The sequence below is a fragment of the Saccopteryx leptura genome, chromosome 3 (genome assembly GCF_036850995.1).
Source record: "Saccopteryx leptura isolate mSacLep1 chromosome 3, mSacLep1_pri_phased_curated, whole genome shotgun sequence".
Lineage (NCBI taxonomy): Eukaryota > Metazoa > Chordata > Mammalia > Chiroptera > Emballonuridae > Saccopteryx > Saccopteryx leptura.
The window spans coordinates 121,199,862-121,218,024 of NC_089505.1; the positions used below are offsets into that span (position 1 = coordinate 121,199,862).

Consider the following 18,163-nt stretch of genomic DNA (forward strand, 5'->3'; position numbering starts at 1 on the left):
CAATATTTTCATTTTGCATCTTAATCTACAAATTACACTGTGGGTCCTGACTGTATCTGGGTGGTGAAACTACTATACAATGCTATGCTTCTTAGCATCTCTTCTCAATATTTATTTGTCCTCAAGGCCCTCTGTTGGCAGCTTGAAATCGGACATGGTGGAGGTCTGCAAACACTAGAAATCAGCATGAGCACCAGTTTAAAATATTTACCAGCATATGGCTGGACAGGCCACACTGTACAAATACTATGATCATACACGCCCACCACCTGCCTACAGACCACTGTGGGTTTTGGTAGAATTTCAGAGTGGGAAAGAAGGTCTTTTTGTATAGCAGTTTACCAGTTATTTGTGGCAATGAAGAAAAATGATGACCTCAGCCTTGGCATTCTTTCAAAACCTAAATTTAATAATTACCTCCCTTGATTGAAAACTGCCACATTTGAAATATGATACTGCAGGAGAGTACAAGCAGTCGTCCTGAAGGCAGGTTTGCATCAGTTGATAAAGGGTTAGAAATCCGGAACTTGCTCCTGCCTCCTCTGGCCAAGCCTGAGATTGGGTTTATTGTTGCCACTCCCACCTCCACCCGTGGAAGGAGGGAGCTTCCCGGAGGGCACAAAGACGCAGTGGGCTGGGTGATCCTCCCCAAGCCCCGTGCTTCCGAGAGCTCACCCTCTCCCTGGGCCCCCGGAGACTGTCAGGAGTCGGCAGCGCAGAGTGATGGAGTCCTCCTGGCTTGAGACGCGCTGGGCGAGGCCCTTTTATCTGGCATTCGTGTCCTTCCTGACCCTGGGGCTGCTGCAAGCCATCAAGCTGTATCTGCGGAGGCAGCAGCTGCTGCGAGACCTGCGCGCCTTCCCCGGGCCATCCCCGCACTGGTTTAAAGGGAACCAGCAGGTAGACGGAAGGGAGGGGCGAAGGAGGATGCTGGAAACCGAGCGGGCAGAGAGGCTGCTACTTCCTTGCCTTCCTTCCTCCCATCCTCCCATCCTCCCATCCTGCACAGACCTCTCTGGGCCAGCCTGTGGCTCTCCGCATCTTTTCATAATTCTAGACTTGCTCCCTTACAGCCCCACAGGGAAAAGAAAACACCCCGTACCAGCTTTGCTGGCTGGGAGGGCCCTATTTCAAAAGAGTGAATCCGGAAAAAGAGAGTGGTGTAACTCAGGTCTGTGTCTGCTTCACCAATTTCTTGCATTTTTGTACTGCATTTTAAAAATCCTTCCATATGCATTGGTAAAAACTTTTTTTTAAGTATTATCCTAAAAAGTATGTAATAATGTCCAAAAATGTGAGATACTGGACACAATAGTTGACAACCTTAATCTATTCCAACTAGAAACAATTAACTTTCTTTTCCTAAGATTCTTGTGAAGCAGGGAGCAGCTCCAGCTCAAAAAAATATTGACCGATTTCAAGTTGTAAGGTAGAGGAGGACCGTTATTTTTTCATCTCTCCTGTTCTCTAAATCCACTCCCACCCCTGGTTCCTTGGTTTATGAAAAATATAAGATACTTTAAATACATTATTTTAAAATCATTAGAAAACAAAAAGTGAGTTAGACACTACTATGACAATAATACTAGCTTTTATAACTGTCCACACATTTACCTTTATTGAGATCTTTATCTTCATGTGAGTTTGGGTTACTTACCAGTGTCTTTTAATTTCTCCTCTGAGCATTTCTTACAGGGCAGGTCTAGTGGAAATAAGCTCCCTCAGCTCTGGTCCATCTAAGGATGTCTTATTTTTTTCCTGTTTTGAAGGACAGTTTTGCTGGATATAGGACTCTTTGTTAATAGTTTTTGTTGTTGTTGTTGTTGTTGTTGTGTGTGTGTGTGTGTGTGCAGGTGCATGCACTTTGACTATGTTAGCCCACTGTATTCTGTCCTTCAAAGTTTCTAATGGGAAATTTGATCAAAACTTAATGCAAAATTTCTTGTATGTAAAGGGTCACCTGTCATTGCTTACATTGTTCTCTTTTCACCTTTGTCTTTCAAAAGTTTGAGTATAATGTGTTTCAGAGTGAGTCTCTTTGAGTTCCTCTTACTTGGAGGTCACTGAGCTTCTTAAATGTTTATTTCATGTATTTCATCAAATTTAGGAAGTTTTCAGCCATTATTTCTTTAAATATTCTCTCTATCCCTTTCTTTCTCTCTTCTCCTTCTAGAGTGTATATTGTTTAAGTTGATGGTGCTCCATACTTCCCTTAAACTCTTTTCAATTTCCTTCAATCACTTTTCTTTTTGTTCTTTAGACTCAATAATTTCATTGTTGTACCTTCAAGTTGTTTTTTATTTTTCTGTCTGGATATATCTGCTTTTGAATCCCTCTCGTGAGTTTTTATTCCCATTACTATACTCTTAATCTCCAGCATTTTTAGGCCTATTATCTTTTTATTGATATTTGTGTCTTGTTCATATAATACTTTAAAAAATATTTTTCTACATCTTTCTTACGTTCTTTTAACATCTGTAAGACAGTTGTCTTAAAGTTTTGTCTAATAGTACCAGCCTTGGGTAATTTTCATGGGAAGTTTCTTTTGATTTAATTTTTTTCTTTGAATGGCCTATATTTTTTTAGTTTTTTTTTTACTTGCCTTTTGATTCTTTATTGAGAAATAAAGATCTCAGTAAATGTATATGTGTGGGTAATTATAAAAGCAAGTACTATTGCAATAGTGTTTTGTAACTCACTTTTTGTTTTTTACATGATTTTAGAAAGTAATGTATTTAAAATAACTAGTGGTTTATATTTTTAATAAAACAAGGAATCAAGGATGGATTTGGATTTAGAGCACAGGAGGGACCAAAAGGTAATAGCCTTCCTCTACCTTAGAAAAGCTAGACCTTTCAATCTAATAATATGGTAACTCAAGTAATCATATTCTCTTCTTTCCCTAAGTTTTGCTGGGAGTTTTTTGGGGTTTTTTTTTTGATGTTTTTGTTGTTTTTTTTTAATTTTTGTATGCTTTCTCTGTGACAAGGGTCATCATGAGGTGTAAACTTAAGGTCTTCTCAGGTTTTTATTTTATTTTTTTATTTATTCATTTTAGAAAGGAGAGAGAAGAGGGGGGGGAGAGAGAGGAGAGAGAGAGAAGGGGGGAGGAGCAGGAAGCATCAACTCCCATATGTGCCTTGACCAGGCAAGCCCAGGGTTTCGAACCGGCGACCTCGGGATTTCCAGGTCGACGCTTTATCCACTGCGCTACCACAGGTCAGGCCTAAGTCTTCTCAGGTTTTTTCTGAGACTGTGTCTTTGCTAGGACATGTGAGGTCACTTTTCCTCATATATACAATTGCTTTTGAATGTCCCAGTCTTTACTCTCTGGTTCTCAAACAAGAAAAACAGAAATATGACTAGGGAAAAAAGGCACTGGCTTTTAAATTCACTTAGAAGTCACTTCAGCTGGTTAGAATAAGAGGGCTTGCAACAATGGAGAGAGGTGGAACAAACAAGGCCAGTAGCCTCTTTGTGTGCCTCTTTGTGATCAAAAGAAGTAATCAGTGATCATACCACTAATCCCCAATATCTGTAGGCAGGGTACTTCTCCCCTCTGCACTGTGCCCAAAGTATATACTTCAGGAGCACCTGCACCTGATTGCCATGGGGCTGGGGATGGAGAATGAATAACTACTACTGTGTGAAGAGCTGAAATTGACAAAAATTAACTGAAATATAAAGTCCAAGCCTTCCCCTTGGAAGTTGCAAGCCTTCAGTTGACTCCCAAGTTCCAAAATAGGTACAGCAGGAAAATTGTATGAGTTGCAATGATTGACTTGGAGAGCAGTCATATTACTGGTGCTTCCTAGTCTACCATTTTTCCAGAATTCTCCCACCTTTCTGATTATTAATCCTTCTAGGCATTTTCTCTCCCTCTCCCTGACAGCTGTAAGATCTTCACTTTGCCTTTGGTGTTCTGAAATTCAATTATGATATACTTAGATATGGCATTTAGGTTGGTTTTTTTAAATTTTTTTATTTTTTGGATTTTTTCTGAAGCTGGAAACGGGGAGACAGTCAGACAGAGTCCCGCATGCGCCCGACCGGGATCCACCCGGCATGCCCACCAGGGGGCGACGCTCTGTTGTAACCAGAGCCACTCTAGCGCCTGGGGCAGAGGCCAAGGAGCCATCCCCAGCGCCCGGGCCATCTTTGCTCCAATGGAGCCTCGGCTGCAGGAGGGGAAGAGAGAGATAGAGAGGAAGGAGAGGGGGAGGGGTGGAGAAGCAGATGGGCGCCTCTCCTGTGTGCCCCGGCCTGGAATCGAACCCGGGACTTCTGCATGCCAGGCCGACGCTCTAGCACTGAACCAACCGGCCAGGGCCGGCATTTAGGTTTTTGTTTTTCTTTTCAGTTATTTTTCCTGATACTTAGGTTGGCAATATTTTCAATCTGGAAACTCATATACATCAGTTCTGGGTAATTTTTATGTATAGTATTTGTCTTAGTTTAGGGTTTCCCAGAAAAAGATGCTGGGACAAGGATTTAAAAGCAAGTATTTTATTTTGGAGATGATGCCAGAAAACTCTGATAGAGGCTTAGGCAGGTGAGATACAGATGAAAAGGCAATGATCATAGGGTTGGTGCTCAAACAAGGTTCCACTATGGATAACTATAGTTTAATCCCACAGGTGAACTCTGGTAGCCAGTGGAGGTAATCCAGAGTATCCTGCCTAAAGTGTAAGGGAACTAGAACCTTTTTAGACTAGCTCCTGACTGTCATTGGTGGAAAACTGTTCTTAAGGGGTGTTAAATTTCGAGCACTTCTAGACTGTAATGCAAGCTGCAAAGCAGGCTCCAGTGGCCAGGGACAACTTTTAGATTAATAAATAAAGATTAATAATGACATGCATTAAAGTGATAAGGATGAAGAATTAGGGACAGGACACCAATAGTACAGTTTCTTTGATACCTTCCCCTCATCACCTCAATTTTTCTCTTCTCTCTTTCTGGAACTCCTATTGGTTGAATATGGACCCCTCTGGATTAAGCCTCTACTTAAAATTTTTTTCTTTTTGATTTTATCTTTGTACTATTTTTTAAGATTTCATTATCATAATTTTCATTTCCAAGAATTCTATCTTATTTTTTATTTATTCTTGTATCAATATCTTATAATGCATTGTAAAACCCCTGAAACTTAGTGTTTTAAGACAAAAAGAAAGTTCAATTTACTCTATTTTTTCTTTTGTTATTTGTGTTTTTGTTATATCCATGAAACAATTGCCAAATTCAAGATTAGATTATTATGTTTTCTTCTAAGAAGTTTTATAGTTTTAGCTCTTTTATTTAGATCTCAGATCCATTTTGAGTTTTGTAGAATGTGTGAGCTAGGGTTTCAACTTCATTATTTTGCATGTGAATATCCAGTTATCTCAACACCGTTTGTTGAAAAGACTGTTCTTTCCCCCATTGAATTGTTTAAGGACCTGAGCAGGAAACACCTAGTGTATCATTCTATGTATCTACTTTACTTGCACACCACCACCACGCCCACAACATTTCTGACACTAGATGTCCTACAGTTTTTCCCACACCAAACAATTCTGTGACACCAATTACATGTTTTACAAATTAACTCAATTCTAATACGATCTATCTGAAGATAGTATCAGACCTCACAGATTAAGGGCTCAATCCCTACCCCAATTTCCGATGCCAGTTGAAAGTCCAGGTTGTTACCTGTGCTTCTGATCAATCAGTTTTAAATGAAGCCTCCCATGACCCCCTCCTCAGGTGGGAGTAATATGCTAGAAAGGCTCATAGAACTAAAAAAACAAAACAAAAAACATTTACTTACTGAATGCTGGTTTATTACAAAGGATATGATAAAGGATACAGTGAACATCCAGACAGAAAAGATGCATAGGACAAGATATGTGGGGCGGGATGCAGAGCTTCCATGTCCTTTCCAGGTGTGTCACCCTCCTAGCTCCTCCGCGTGTTCCCCAGCCAGGAACGTCTCCAAACTGTACTTTTCAGGTTCTTATGGAGGCTTCATCATATCAGAATGATCAGTTACTAACTCCTCCTTCAGACCCTCTGCCCTCTTGGAAGAATGGAAGATGGGCTGAAAAGTCTAAGCTTCTAATCATGGCTTAGTCTTTCTAATGACCTGCCTTCATTCAGGAGTCCACAAGAATCAATTCATTAGAACAAAGACACTGCCATCACTTAGAAAAGTCCAAGGGATTAAGACCCCCATGTCAGAAACCAGTCTCAAAGACCAAATATAAGGACGAACATACTCCTAGTACTCTTTCTTTTTTAAATTTATTGTTTTTACATAGATTCTAGTGTCTCCCCGAATGCATCTCCTCTCCCCCATATTCCCTTCAACATCTCCCTTGCCTCCTTCTCAACAGCTCCCTCCCCCCTTCCCTTTAGGTTTAATTCTATTCCTCAGTTCACATTGTTACTTGGATTGCTCAAATGAGTGAGGTCATATGATATTTCTCTTTCTCTGCCTTTCTTATTTCACTTAACATAATAGTTTCCAGGTCCATCCATGTTGTTGCAAAAGGTAACTTTTCCTTCTTTTTCATGGCCCTATAGTATTCCATTGTATATACGTACCACTGCTTTTTAATCCACTCGTCCACTGACAGACACTGGGCTGTTTCCAGATCTTCGCTATTGTGAACAATGCTGCCATAAACATGGGGGTGCATTTCCTTTTTTGAGTCAGTGATATGGTGTTCTTGGGATATATTCCTAAAAGTGGGATGGCTGGGTCAAAAGGCAGTTCCATTTTTAATTTTTTGAGAAATCGCCATACTGTTTTCCACAGTGGCTGCACCAGTCTGCATTCCCACCAGCAGTGCAGGAGGGTCCCCTTTCTCCACATCCTGGGCAGCACTTATTCTGTGTTGTTTTGTTGATGAGCACCATTCTGACTGGTGTGAGGTAATATCTCATTGTGGTTTTAATTTGCATTTCTCTAATGATTAGTTAGACATTTTTACATCTGTCTATTGGCCATCTGTATGTCCTCTTTGGAGAAGTGTCTATTCATTTCTTTTGCCCAATTTTTGATTGGATTGTTTATCTTCCTGGTGTTGAGTTTTACAAGTTCTTTATAATTTTTGGTTACTAACCCCTTTTCAGATGCATTGTCGAATATGTTCTACCATTGTGTAGTTTGGCTTTTCTGTTCTTATTGTCTTTAGCTGTGCAAAAGCTTTTAAATTTGATATAGTCCCATTTGTTTATCCTGTCCTTTATTTCCCTTAAACGTGGAGATAAATCAGCAAATATATTGCTGCAAGAGATGTCAGTGAGCTTACTGCTTATGTTTTCTTCTAAGGTGCTTATGGTTTCACGACTTACATTTAAGTGTTTTATCCATTTTGAGTTTATTTTTGTGAATGGTGTAAGTTGGTGGTCTAGTTTCATTTTTTTTGCAGGTAGCTGTCTAATTTTCCCAACACCATTTGTTAAAGAGACTATCTTTACTTCATTGTATGCTCTTACCTCCTTTGTCAAATATCAATTGTCCATAAAGGTGTGGGTTTATTTCTGGGTTGTCTGTTCTGTTCCATTGTTCTATATGCCTGTTCATATGCCAGTACCAGGCTGTTTTGAGTACAATGGACTTGTAGTATAACTTGATATCAGGAAGTGTGATACCTCCCACTTTATTCTTCTTTTTCAAGATTGCTGAGGATATTCGTGTTCTTTTGTTGTTGATCCATATACGTTTTTGGAATATGTGTTCTATATCTTTGAAGTATGTCATTGGTATTGCATTGAATTTATAAATTGCTTTGGGTAATATAGACATTTTAATTATGTTTATCCTTCCTAACCATGAACACGGTATATGCTTCCACTTGTTTGTATCTTCCTTGATTTCTTTTATTAATGTTTTATAATTTTCCGAGTACAAGTCTTTAACCTCCTTGGTTAAATTTACTCGTAGGTACTTTATTATTTTTTTTTGTTGCAATAGTGAAGGGGATTATTTTTAATTTCTATTTCTGACAGTTCATTGTTTGTGTATAAAAATGCCTCTGATTTCTGAGTATTAATTTTATATCCTGCCACATTGCTGAATTCATTTATTAAGTCCAGTAATTATTTTGACTGAGACTTTAGGGTTTTCTATATACAGTATCATATCATCTGCAAATAATGATAGTTTTACTTCTTCTGTTGCAATTTGGATGCCTCTTATTTCTTCTTCTTGTCTTATTGCTGTAGCTAGGACTTCCAGTACTATATTGAATAAGAGTAGTGAAAGGGGGCACCGTTGCTTTATTCCTGATCTTACGGTATTGCTTTTAATTTTTACCCATTAATTATGATGTTGGCTGTGGTTTTGTCATAGATAGCCTTTATCATGTGGAGATATGTTCCCTGTATTCCCACTTTGCTGAAAGTTTTGATCATGAATGGGTGCTGGATTTTATCAAATGCTTTTTCTGCATCTATTGAAATTATCATGTGGTTTTTCTCCTTCCTTTTGTTTATGTGATGAATCACATTGATTGATTTATGAATATTGTACCATCCTTGTCTCCCCAGACTAAATCTCACTTGATTATGATATGTGATTTTTTTCATGTATTGCTGAATCCAGTTTGCTAATATTTTGTTGAGAACTTTAGCATCTAAATTCATCAGGGATATAGGCCTATAATTTTCTTTCTTTGTGTTGTCTTTGCCTGGTTTTGGAATCAGAATTATGCTCACCTCATAAAAGGAGCTTGAAAGTCTTCCTTCCTCTTGAACTTTTCAAAATAGCTTGAGAAGGATGGGAGTTAGTTCCTCTTTAAATCCTTGGTAGAATTCACCAGTTAAGCCATCTGGCCCAGGGCTTTAGTTTGTTGGGAGTTATTTGATAACTGTTTCTATCTTATTTGTTGTAATCAGTTTGTTTAGGTTTTTTGATTCTTCCAGATTGACTTTTGAAAGATTATATGTTCAAGAAATTTGTCCATTTTACCCAGGTTGTTTAATTTTTTGGCATACAAATCTTCATAGTATTTTCTTACAGTATATTGTATTTCTGTTGTGTCAGTTATTATTTCTCCACTCTCATTTCTAATTTTATTTATTTGGGTTTTTTCTCTTTTTTTCTTGGTGAGTCTGGTTAAAGGTTCATCGATCTTGTTTACCCTTTCAAAGAACCAGCTCTTGGTTTCATTGATCCTCTGTATTGTTTCTTTAGCCTCTATGTCATTTATTTCCACTCTGATCTTTATTATTTCCTTCCTTCTACCACCTCTGGGCTTTACTTGCTGTTTTTTTCCTAGTTCTTTTAAATGCAGGGTTAGTTGTTTTTTTAATTCTTTTGTATTTTTAATTTTTATTTTATTAACTTTTTATTCTTTTTAAAATTTATTTATTTATTTATTCATTTTAGAGAGGAGAGCGAGAGACAGAGAGAGAGGAGAGACAGAGAGAGAGAAGGGTGGAGGAGCTGGAAGCATCAACTCCCATATGTGCCTTGACCAGGCAAGGCCAGGGATTCGAACCGGCGACCTCAGCATTTCCAGGTCGACGCTTTAACCACTGTGCCACCACAGGTCAGGCAGGGTTAGGTTGTTTATTTGAGCTTTTATTAGCTTCTTAAGGTAAACCTGTAGTGCTGTGAACTTCCCTCTCAGACTGCTTTTGCTGTATCCCATAAATTTTGAGTTGTTGTATGCAATGAATGAGTTATCATTCATTTCTAGGAACTTTTTTTATTTCTTCTTTGATTTCATTGTTAACCCATTTGTTATTTAATAACATGCTATTTAGTTTCCATGTGTTTGAGTATTTTTCAGTTTTTTTGTTGTGGTTGATTTCTAGTTTTATGCCATTGTGATCAGAGAAAATGCTTGATATTATTTCAATCTTCTAAAATTGTTGAGACTGCTTTTGTGCCCTAACATGTGGTCTATCTCAGAGCATGTACCATGAGCACTTGAAAAGTATGTATATTCTGCTGCCTTAGGGTGAAAAGTTCTAAAGATATCTATTAAATCAAGTTGATCTAGTGTGTCCTTTAAGTCTGCTGTTTTTTTGTTAATTTTCTTTCTTGAAGATCTATCTAGTGATGTTAGTGGCATATTGAAATCTCCTACTATTATACTATTGCTGTTGATCTCATTCTTTATATCCATCAAAATCTGCTTTATATATTTAGGTGCTCCTATATTAAGTGCGTAGATGATTATGATGGTTATATCTTCCTGTTGGATTGCTCCCTTTATCATTATGTAGTGACCTTCTTTATCTCTTACTGTAGCCTTTGTTTTAAAGTCCATTTTGTCTGATATAAGTATTGCTACCTCAGCTTTTTTTTTTCATTTCCATTTGCATAAAATATTTTTTTTCCATTCTTTTACCTTCAGTCTATGTGCATCTTTTGTTTTAAAGTGCGTCTCTTGTAGACAGCATATGTATGAGTCCTGTTTTCCTATTCACACAGCTACACTATGTCTTTTGATCGGATCATTTAATCCATTTACATTTAAGGTTATTATTGATTTGTGTTGTTTATTGCCATTTTATTATTTAAAGCTATATTTCTCTTTTACTATTTCTTTTCCTCCTTTATTCTCTTTACAACAGGCCCCTTAACATTTTTTGCAGCATTGGTTTGGTTGTAATGAATTCCTTGAGTTTTGGTTTTGGTTTTTGTTTTTTTTTTGGTGTGGGAAGTTTATTATTTCTCCTTAAATTTTAAATGATAACCTTGCTGGATAAAGTAATCTTTGTTGTAAGCTCTTGTTCTGCATTACTTTGAATTTTTCTTGCCATTCCCTACTGGCTTCAAGTGTTTCTGTTGAGAAGTCAGATGTCATTCGTATGGGAGCTCTTTTGTAGGTGATAGCCTTTTTTTTCTCTAGCAGCCCTTAATATTTTCTCTTTATTTCTTAGCTTTGGTATTTTAATTATGATGGGTCTTGGCGTGGATTTCTTTGAGTTTCTCTTTAATGGAGTTCTCTGTGCTTCTTGAACTTGTGTGGCTTTTTCCTGCATCAATTTAGGGAAGTTTTCAGCTATGATTTGATTGAACAAGGTCTCTATCTTTTGTTCTTTCTCTTCTTCTTCAGGAACTCCTGTGATGCAGATGTTGTTTCTCTTTAGGATGTCACAGAGCTCTCTTAGAGTTTCTTCTGATTTTTTCAGTCTCTTTTCTTTTTGCTGCTCCACTTTCATGTTTTCATTTATCTTGTTTTCTAAATCTCTGATTTGATCCTCTGCTTCATCAAGCCTGCTTTTAATTGCTTCTAGTGTAGTCTTCATTTCTGATATTGTATTTGTCATTTCTGACTGGTTCTTCTTTATTAATGTTCTTTTTAATGCTTGTTATCTTTTTATTTATGTGCTCACTGTGTCCATCCATTGTTTTTCTAAGATCTTTCAGCATTCTAATAATCATTAATTTAAACTCTGCATCTGGTAGTTTGCTTATTTCCATCTCACTCAGTTCATTTTCTGGGTTTTCCTCTTGTTGATTCATTTGGATTGCACTTGTATGTTTTCCCATTTTGTCTGTGTTGCCCTGGACTTCCCTGGCTGGGGCCTGGTGCAGATCAGTGGGGATTACTGCTTATGATTGGTTCTTATCCATGTTTTGGGAGCTACAGGTTATCCAGATCTTGTGGCTGCCTCTGCTGGGTCCAGGTGCCATTGTAAATATCAGCTGCACTCCTAAGCTTGCTTTTATCTACTCTTGGCCTGGGAGAAATTCCTTTAAAAGTTCAAGTTCCCCTAAAATTTTCTTTCTGTTGCCTCTTATTGCTGGCTACTTCTTGGGCTCAGTACTGTAATTCAGTGATTAGGTACGGTATTAGATGTGGCCCACTCCTTAGCTTCAGGTGTCATTCTATCCAGACATTTTATTTACTTATTTTATTTTCTCTTATTTTGTTATTTTGTTCTTTTTCAGCACTGAGTAGGGTGTAGTCACAGGGGTCCAGTAGGTTTGACCCCTGTGCTCCCGTTGTGTGGTGTGTCTACCAGGCCACCACCGCTGTTGCTGTCTGGGGCTTTTGGGTTCAGATGCTGCTGGCGCCAGCCCACCTCTGCAACTGCTTCTGGTCTGGTTGGGCTGCACATGCCCACATACCCATTTGGACTGCTTCTGTGGCCGCCCCAGCCTCCACTGCCTCTGAGAGCCGGTGTATGCTGTGGGCACTTTTGCTCACGGGCTTGGGCATCTGCCTTAGCTTTCATCCCTGTGAGTGGTGCCATGCACGCCTGCTCTGACCACCACTGAGGTCTACTGTGCTTTCGCTGCCACTGAGGGCATGCCTGCACCTTGAACAAGTTTGCATGCCGGTGCAACTTCTGCCCTCTCTGGTGGGCTCTTGTGTGCCTGCCCTTTCTCCTCCACTGACCCTCAGGACTCTGCCCCTGCTCAGATCACTGCCGAGGGCATGCCCCACTGTGGGCTGGTTTGCCTGCAGGCCGGATCTCCACAGCAGCCAGCGTGACTTCCATCCTTGCTGATGGCTCATGCGCGCCTGCATGTACCCCCTCAGCTGACACTCAGGCCTCTACCCCCACCAACGGCGGGCCCACTCAGCAAGCAGGGCTGTGTGTGAGCCCGGACTTCTGCAGCCGCAGCAGCGGTTCCCGGTTCTGCAGCCTGCTCGTGTGTTCTTGCTCAAATTTCCACAGCCACGTTTGCTGCCTCTGGCTTGCCTGCCCTGAGCTAGCACTCAGCATTGTGTGTGTGTGTGTGTGGGGGGGTGTAGCTTAGACCTCTGCACTCCCTATTTGTGTCCCTTACATGGTGCCTGGCTCTAAGTGCCTTTGTTCTAGCTAGGGTAGGGGAGCCTCCAGTTGACGGGGCACTCTCTTTCCTTTGCTGGTGATGCTGTTTCCAGAAAAAATGTTCACTTTAAATTTGGGGAGTGACTCAGCCCAGGGGTTAGGGTGTCCTCCTGGAGCTCCGGGAAAGTGGCTGTGAGCAAGGCTCTCTGTGCAGTTTCTTTAATATGGAGCCTGGATCTGAAAGTCCTGCCTCCTTTTCTCAAACTGTGTCTAGGCTTTTTTTCTCAGCCAAAATATAGTCTGTAAGCCCCTTCCAGGCTCCAGGGCTCTAGGCTGGGATTCTGGTTTTGGGGATAAGGACCTATAACTTGCTGGACAGTCCTCCCCATCATGAAAGTCCCTCCCGGCCACCGCTTGCTCCTGGGAGCGGGGCAGCCTTTTCTGCGTCTCTGCTTTTCTTTCTTTCTTTTTTTTTTTGTATTTTTCTGAAGCTGGAAACGGGGAGAGACAGTCAGACAGACTCCCACATGTGCCCGACCGGAATCCACCCAGCATGCCCACCAGGGGTGACACTCTGCCCACCAGGGGGTGATGCTCTGCCCTTCTGGGGTGTCGCTCTGCCACGACCAGAGCCACTCTAGCACCTGGGGCAGAGGCCAAGGAGCCATCCCCAGCGCCCGGGCCATCTTTGCTCCAATGGAGCCTTGGCTGCGGGAGGGGAAGAGAGAGACAGAGAGGAAGGAGGGGTGGTGGAGAAGCAAATGGGTGCTTCTCCTATGTGCCCTGGCCGGAAATCGAACCCGGATCCCCCGCACGCCAGGCCAACACTCTACCGCTGAGCCAACCGGCCAGGGCCGTCTCTGCCTTTCTTACAAGACTCAGTGTGGGTTCTTTGATGGTCCTTGGCTGTAGAATCCTCTTGGTTTAGTCCAAAGTTTGTTTTTCCTGATGAGTGTGCTCAGATTTAAGTTGTAATCCATTTTGGTTCTGGGAAGTGGGAGTTGGAGCGTCTGCCTACTTTGTGGCCATCTTGGAACCACCTGATCCTAGTACTCTTTTTTTTTTTTTTTTCTAATCATTTTTTTTAAATTAAATTTAATGCAGTGACATTGATAAATCAGGGTACATATGTTGAGAGAAAATATCTCTAGATTATTTTGACATTTGATTGTGCTGTATACCCCTCCCCCAAAGTTAAATTGTCTTCTGTCACCTTCTATCTGGTTTTCTTTGTGCCCCTCCCCTCCTCTAACCCCTCTCTCCTTCTTCACCCCATCCCCCCTCCCCCAAGTCCCCACCCCTGTTGCCATCACATTCTTGTTCATGTCTCTGAGTCTCATTTTTATGTCCCTTCTATGTATGGATTCATCTTAGTTTTTTTTCTGATTTACTTATTTCACTCCGTATAATGTTGTCAAGGTACATCCATGTTATTGTAAATGATCCGATGTCATCATTTCTTATGGCTGACTAGTATTCCATAGTATATATGTACCAAAGCTTTTTAATCCACTCGTTCTCTGACGGACACTTGGGCTGTTTCCAGATCTTTGCTATTGTGAACAATGCTGCCACAATCATGCGGGTACATTTCTCCTTTTGGAGCCGTTCTATGGTGTCCTTGGGGTATATTCCTCAAAGTGGGATAGCTGGGTCAAAAGGCAGTTCGATTTTCAGTTTTTTGAGGAATCTCCATACTGTTTTCCACAGTGGCTGCACCAGTCTGCATTCCCACCAACAGTGCAGTAGGGTTCACTTTTCTCCACATCCTCGCCAGCACTTATTCTGTGTTGTTTTGTTGATGAGCGTGATTCTGACTGGTGTGAGGTGATATCTCATTGTAGTTTTAATTTGCATTTCTCTAATGATTAGTGATGTTGAGCATTTTTTCATATGCCTATTGGCCATCTGTATGTCCTCTTTGGAGAAGTGTCTATTCATCTCTTTTGCCCATTTTTTGATTGGGTTGTTTGTCTTCCTGGTGTTGAGTTTTACAAGTTCTTTATAAATTTTGGTTATTAACCCCTTATCAGACGTATTGTCAAATATGTTTTCCCATTGTGTAGTTTGTCTTTTTATTCTATTCTTGTTGTCTTTAGCTGTGCAAAAGCTTTTTAGTTTGATATAGTCCCATTTGTTTATCCTGTCTTTTATTTCACTTCCCTGTGGAGATAAATCAGCAAATATATTGCTCCGAGAGATGTCCGAGAGCTTACTGCCTATGTTTTCTTCTAAGATGCTTATGGTTTCACGGCCTACATTTAAGTCTTTTATCCATTTTGAGTTTATTTTTGTGAGTGGTGTAAGCTGGTGATCTAGTTTCATTTTTTTGCAGGTAGCTGTCCAATTTTCCCAACACCATTTGTTAAAGAGGCTGTCTTTACTCCATTGTATTTCCTTACCTCCTTTGTCAAATATCAGTTGTCCATAGAACTGTGGGTTTATTTCTGGGTTCTCTGTTCTGTTCCATTGATCTATATGCCTGTTCTTATGCCAGTACCAGGCTGTTTTGAGTACAACGGCCTTGTAGTATAACTTGATATCAGGAAGTGTGATACCTCCCACTTTATTCTTCTTTTTTTAAGATTGCCTAGGCTATTCGTGTCCTCTTTTGGTTCCATATAAATTTTTGGAATATGTGTTCTATATCTTTGAAGTATGTCATTGGTATTTTAATTGATATTGCATTAAATTTATAGATTGCTTTGGGTAATATAGACATTTTAATGATGTTTATTCTTCCTAACCATGAGCACGGTATATGCTTCCACTTGTTTGTATCTTCCTTGATTTCTTTTATCAATGCTTTGTAATTTTCCGAGTACAAGTCTTTAGTCTCCTTGGTTAAGTTTACTCCTAGGTACTTTATTTTTTGGTTGTAATTGTGAAGGGGATTGTTTCCTTAATTTCTCTTTTTGACTGTTCATTGTTGGTGTATAAAAATGCTTCTGATTTCTGAGTATTGATTTTATATCCTGCCACTTTGCTGAATTCATTTATCAGGTCCAGTAGTTTTTTGACTGAGACTTTAGGTTTTCTATATAAAATATCATATCATCTGCAAATAATGATAGTTTTACTTCTTCTTTTCCAACTTGAATGCCTTTTATTTCTTCTTCTTGTCTGATTGCTGTGGCTAGGACTTCCAGGACTATGTTAAATAAGAGTGGTGAAAGGGGGCACCCCAGCCTTATTCCTGATCTTAAGGGTATTGCTTTTAATTTTTTCCCACTGAGTATGATGTTGGCTGTGGGTTTCTCATAGATGGCTTTTATCATGTTGAGGTATGTTCCCTGTATTCCCACTTTGCTGAGAGTTTTGATCATGAATGGGTGCTGGATTTTATCAAATGCTTTTTCTGCATCTATTGAAATTATCATATGGTTTTTCTCCTTCTTTTTGTTTATGTGATGAATCACATTGATTGATTTACGAATATTTTACCAGCCTTGCCTCCCCAGAATAAATCCCACTTGATCATGGTGTATGATTTTTTCCATATATTGTTGGATCCGGTTTGCTAATATTTTGTTGAGGATTTTAGCATCTATATTCATCAGAGATATTGGCCTATAATTTTCTTTCTTTGTGTTGTCTTTGCCTGGTTTTGGAATCAGAATTATGCTCGCCTCATAAAAGGAGCTTGGAAGTCTTCCTTCCTCTTGAATTTTTTGAAATAGTTTGAGAAGTATAGGAATTAGTTCTTCTTTGAATATTTGGTAGAATTCCGTTGTGAAGCCATCGGGCCCCGGACTTTTCTTTGTTGGGAGTTTTTTGATAACTGTTTCGATCTCATTCATTGTAATCGGTCTGTTTAGGTTTTCTGATTCTTCCAGATTGATTTTTGGAAGATTGTATATTTCAAGGAATTTGTCCATTTCATCTAGGTTGTCTAGTTTTTTGGCATACAGTTCTTCATAGTATTTTCTTACAATATTTTGTATTTCTGTTGTATCAGTTGTTATTTCTCCTCTCTCATTTCTAATTTTATTTATGTGAGTCCTCTCTCTCTTTTTCTTGGTGAGTCTACTTAAAGGTTCATCAATCTTGTTTACCTTTTCAAAGAACCAGCTCCTAGTTTCATTGATCCTCTGTATTGTTTCTTTAGCCTCTATGTCATTTATTTCTGCTCTGATCTTTATTATTTCCTTCCTTCTACTACATTTGGGCTTTACTTGCTGTTCTTTTTCTAATTCTTTTAGTTGCAGAGTTAAGTTGTTTATTTGAGCTTTTTCTAGCTTCTGAAAGTGTGCCTGTAGTGCTATGAACTTCCCTCTCAGCACTGCTTTCGCTGTGTCCCATAAATTTTGAGTTGTTGTATGCTCATTGTCATTCGTTTCTAGGAATTTTTTTATTTCTTCTTTGATCTCATTCTTAATCCATTCATTATTTAACACCCTGCTATTTAGTTTCCATGTATTTGAGAATTTTTGAGCTTTTCTGCTGTGATTCATTTCTAGTTTCATGCTGTTGTGATCAGAGAAAGTGCTTGATATGATTTCAGTCTTCTTAAATTTGTTGAGAGTACTTTTGTGCCCTAACATGTGGTCTATCCTAGAGAATGTACTATGAGCACTTGAAAAGAATGTATATTCTGCTGCTTTAGGGTGAAAGGTTCTGAAGATATCTATTAAATCGAGTTGATCTAGTGTTTCCAATAAGTCTGCTGTTTCTTTGTTAATTTTCTTTCTTGAGGATCTATCTAGTGATGTTAGTGGGGTATTGAAATCCCCTACTATTATAGTATTGCTGTTGATCTCGCCCTTTAAATCCATCAAAGTCTGTTTTATATATTTGGGTGCTCCTATATTAGGTGCATAGATATTTATAATAGTTATATCTTTCTGTTGGATTACGCCCTTTATCAGTATGTAGTGGCCTTCTTTATCTCTTACTATATCCTTTGTTTTAAAGTCCAATTTGTCTGATATAAGTATTGCTACCCCAGCTTTTTTTTCATTTCCGTTTGCATGAAATGTTTTTTTCCATCCTTTTACCTTCAATCTATGTGTGTCTTTTGTTCTAAGGTGTGTCTCTTTTAGACAACGTATGTATGGGTCCTGTTTTCTTATCCACGCAGCTACCCTATGTCTTTTGATTGGATCATTTAATCCATTTACATTTAAGGTTATTATTGATATGTAGTTGTTTATTGCCATTTTCTTCTTTAAAGGTGTATTCCTTTTTTTGCTATATTCTTTTCCCACTTTGATCTGTTTACAACAGGCCCCTTAACATTTCCTGCAGCATTGGTTTGGTTGTAATGAATTCCTTGAGTTGTTTTTTGTCTGGGAAGCTTTTTATTTCTCCTTCGATTTTAAATGATAGCCTTGCTGGATAAAGTAGTCTTGGTTGTAGGTTCTTGTTCTGCATTACTTTGAATATTTCTTGCCATTCCCTTCTGGCCTCAAGTGTTTCTGTTGAGAAGTCAGATGTCATC

At 39.2% G+C, this 18,163-nt stretch overlaps 1 protein-coding gene across 2 annotated transcripts in view; it reads left to right on the top strand.

Annotated features, from left to right (window-relative positions):
* Positions 1 to 712: 712 nt before the first annotated feature.
* Positions 713 to 18,163, top strand: part of LOC136400107 (cytochrome P450 4X1-like) — a 72,732-nt gene continuing 55,281 nt past the window's right edge. For both annotated transcript variants that reach the window (XM_066376203.1, XM_066376204.1), the window contains exon 1: positions 713 to 900. In XM_066376203.1, coding sequence (XP_066232300.1) covers positions 724 to 900 — 177 coding nt within the window. In that variant the 5' untranslated portion in view covers positions 713 to 723. The remainder of the gene's footprint in view (positions 901 to 18,163) is intronic.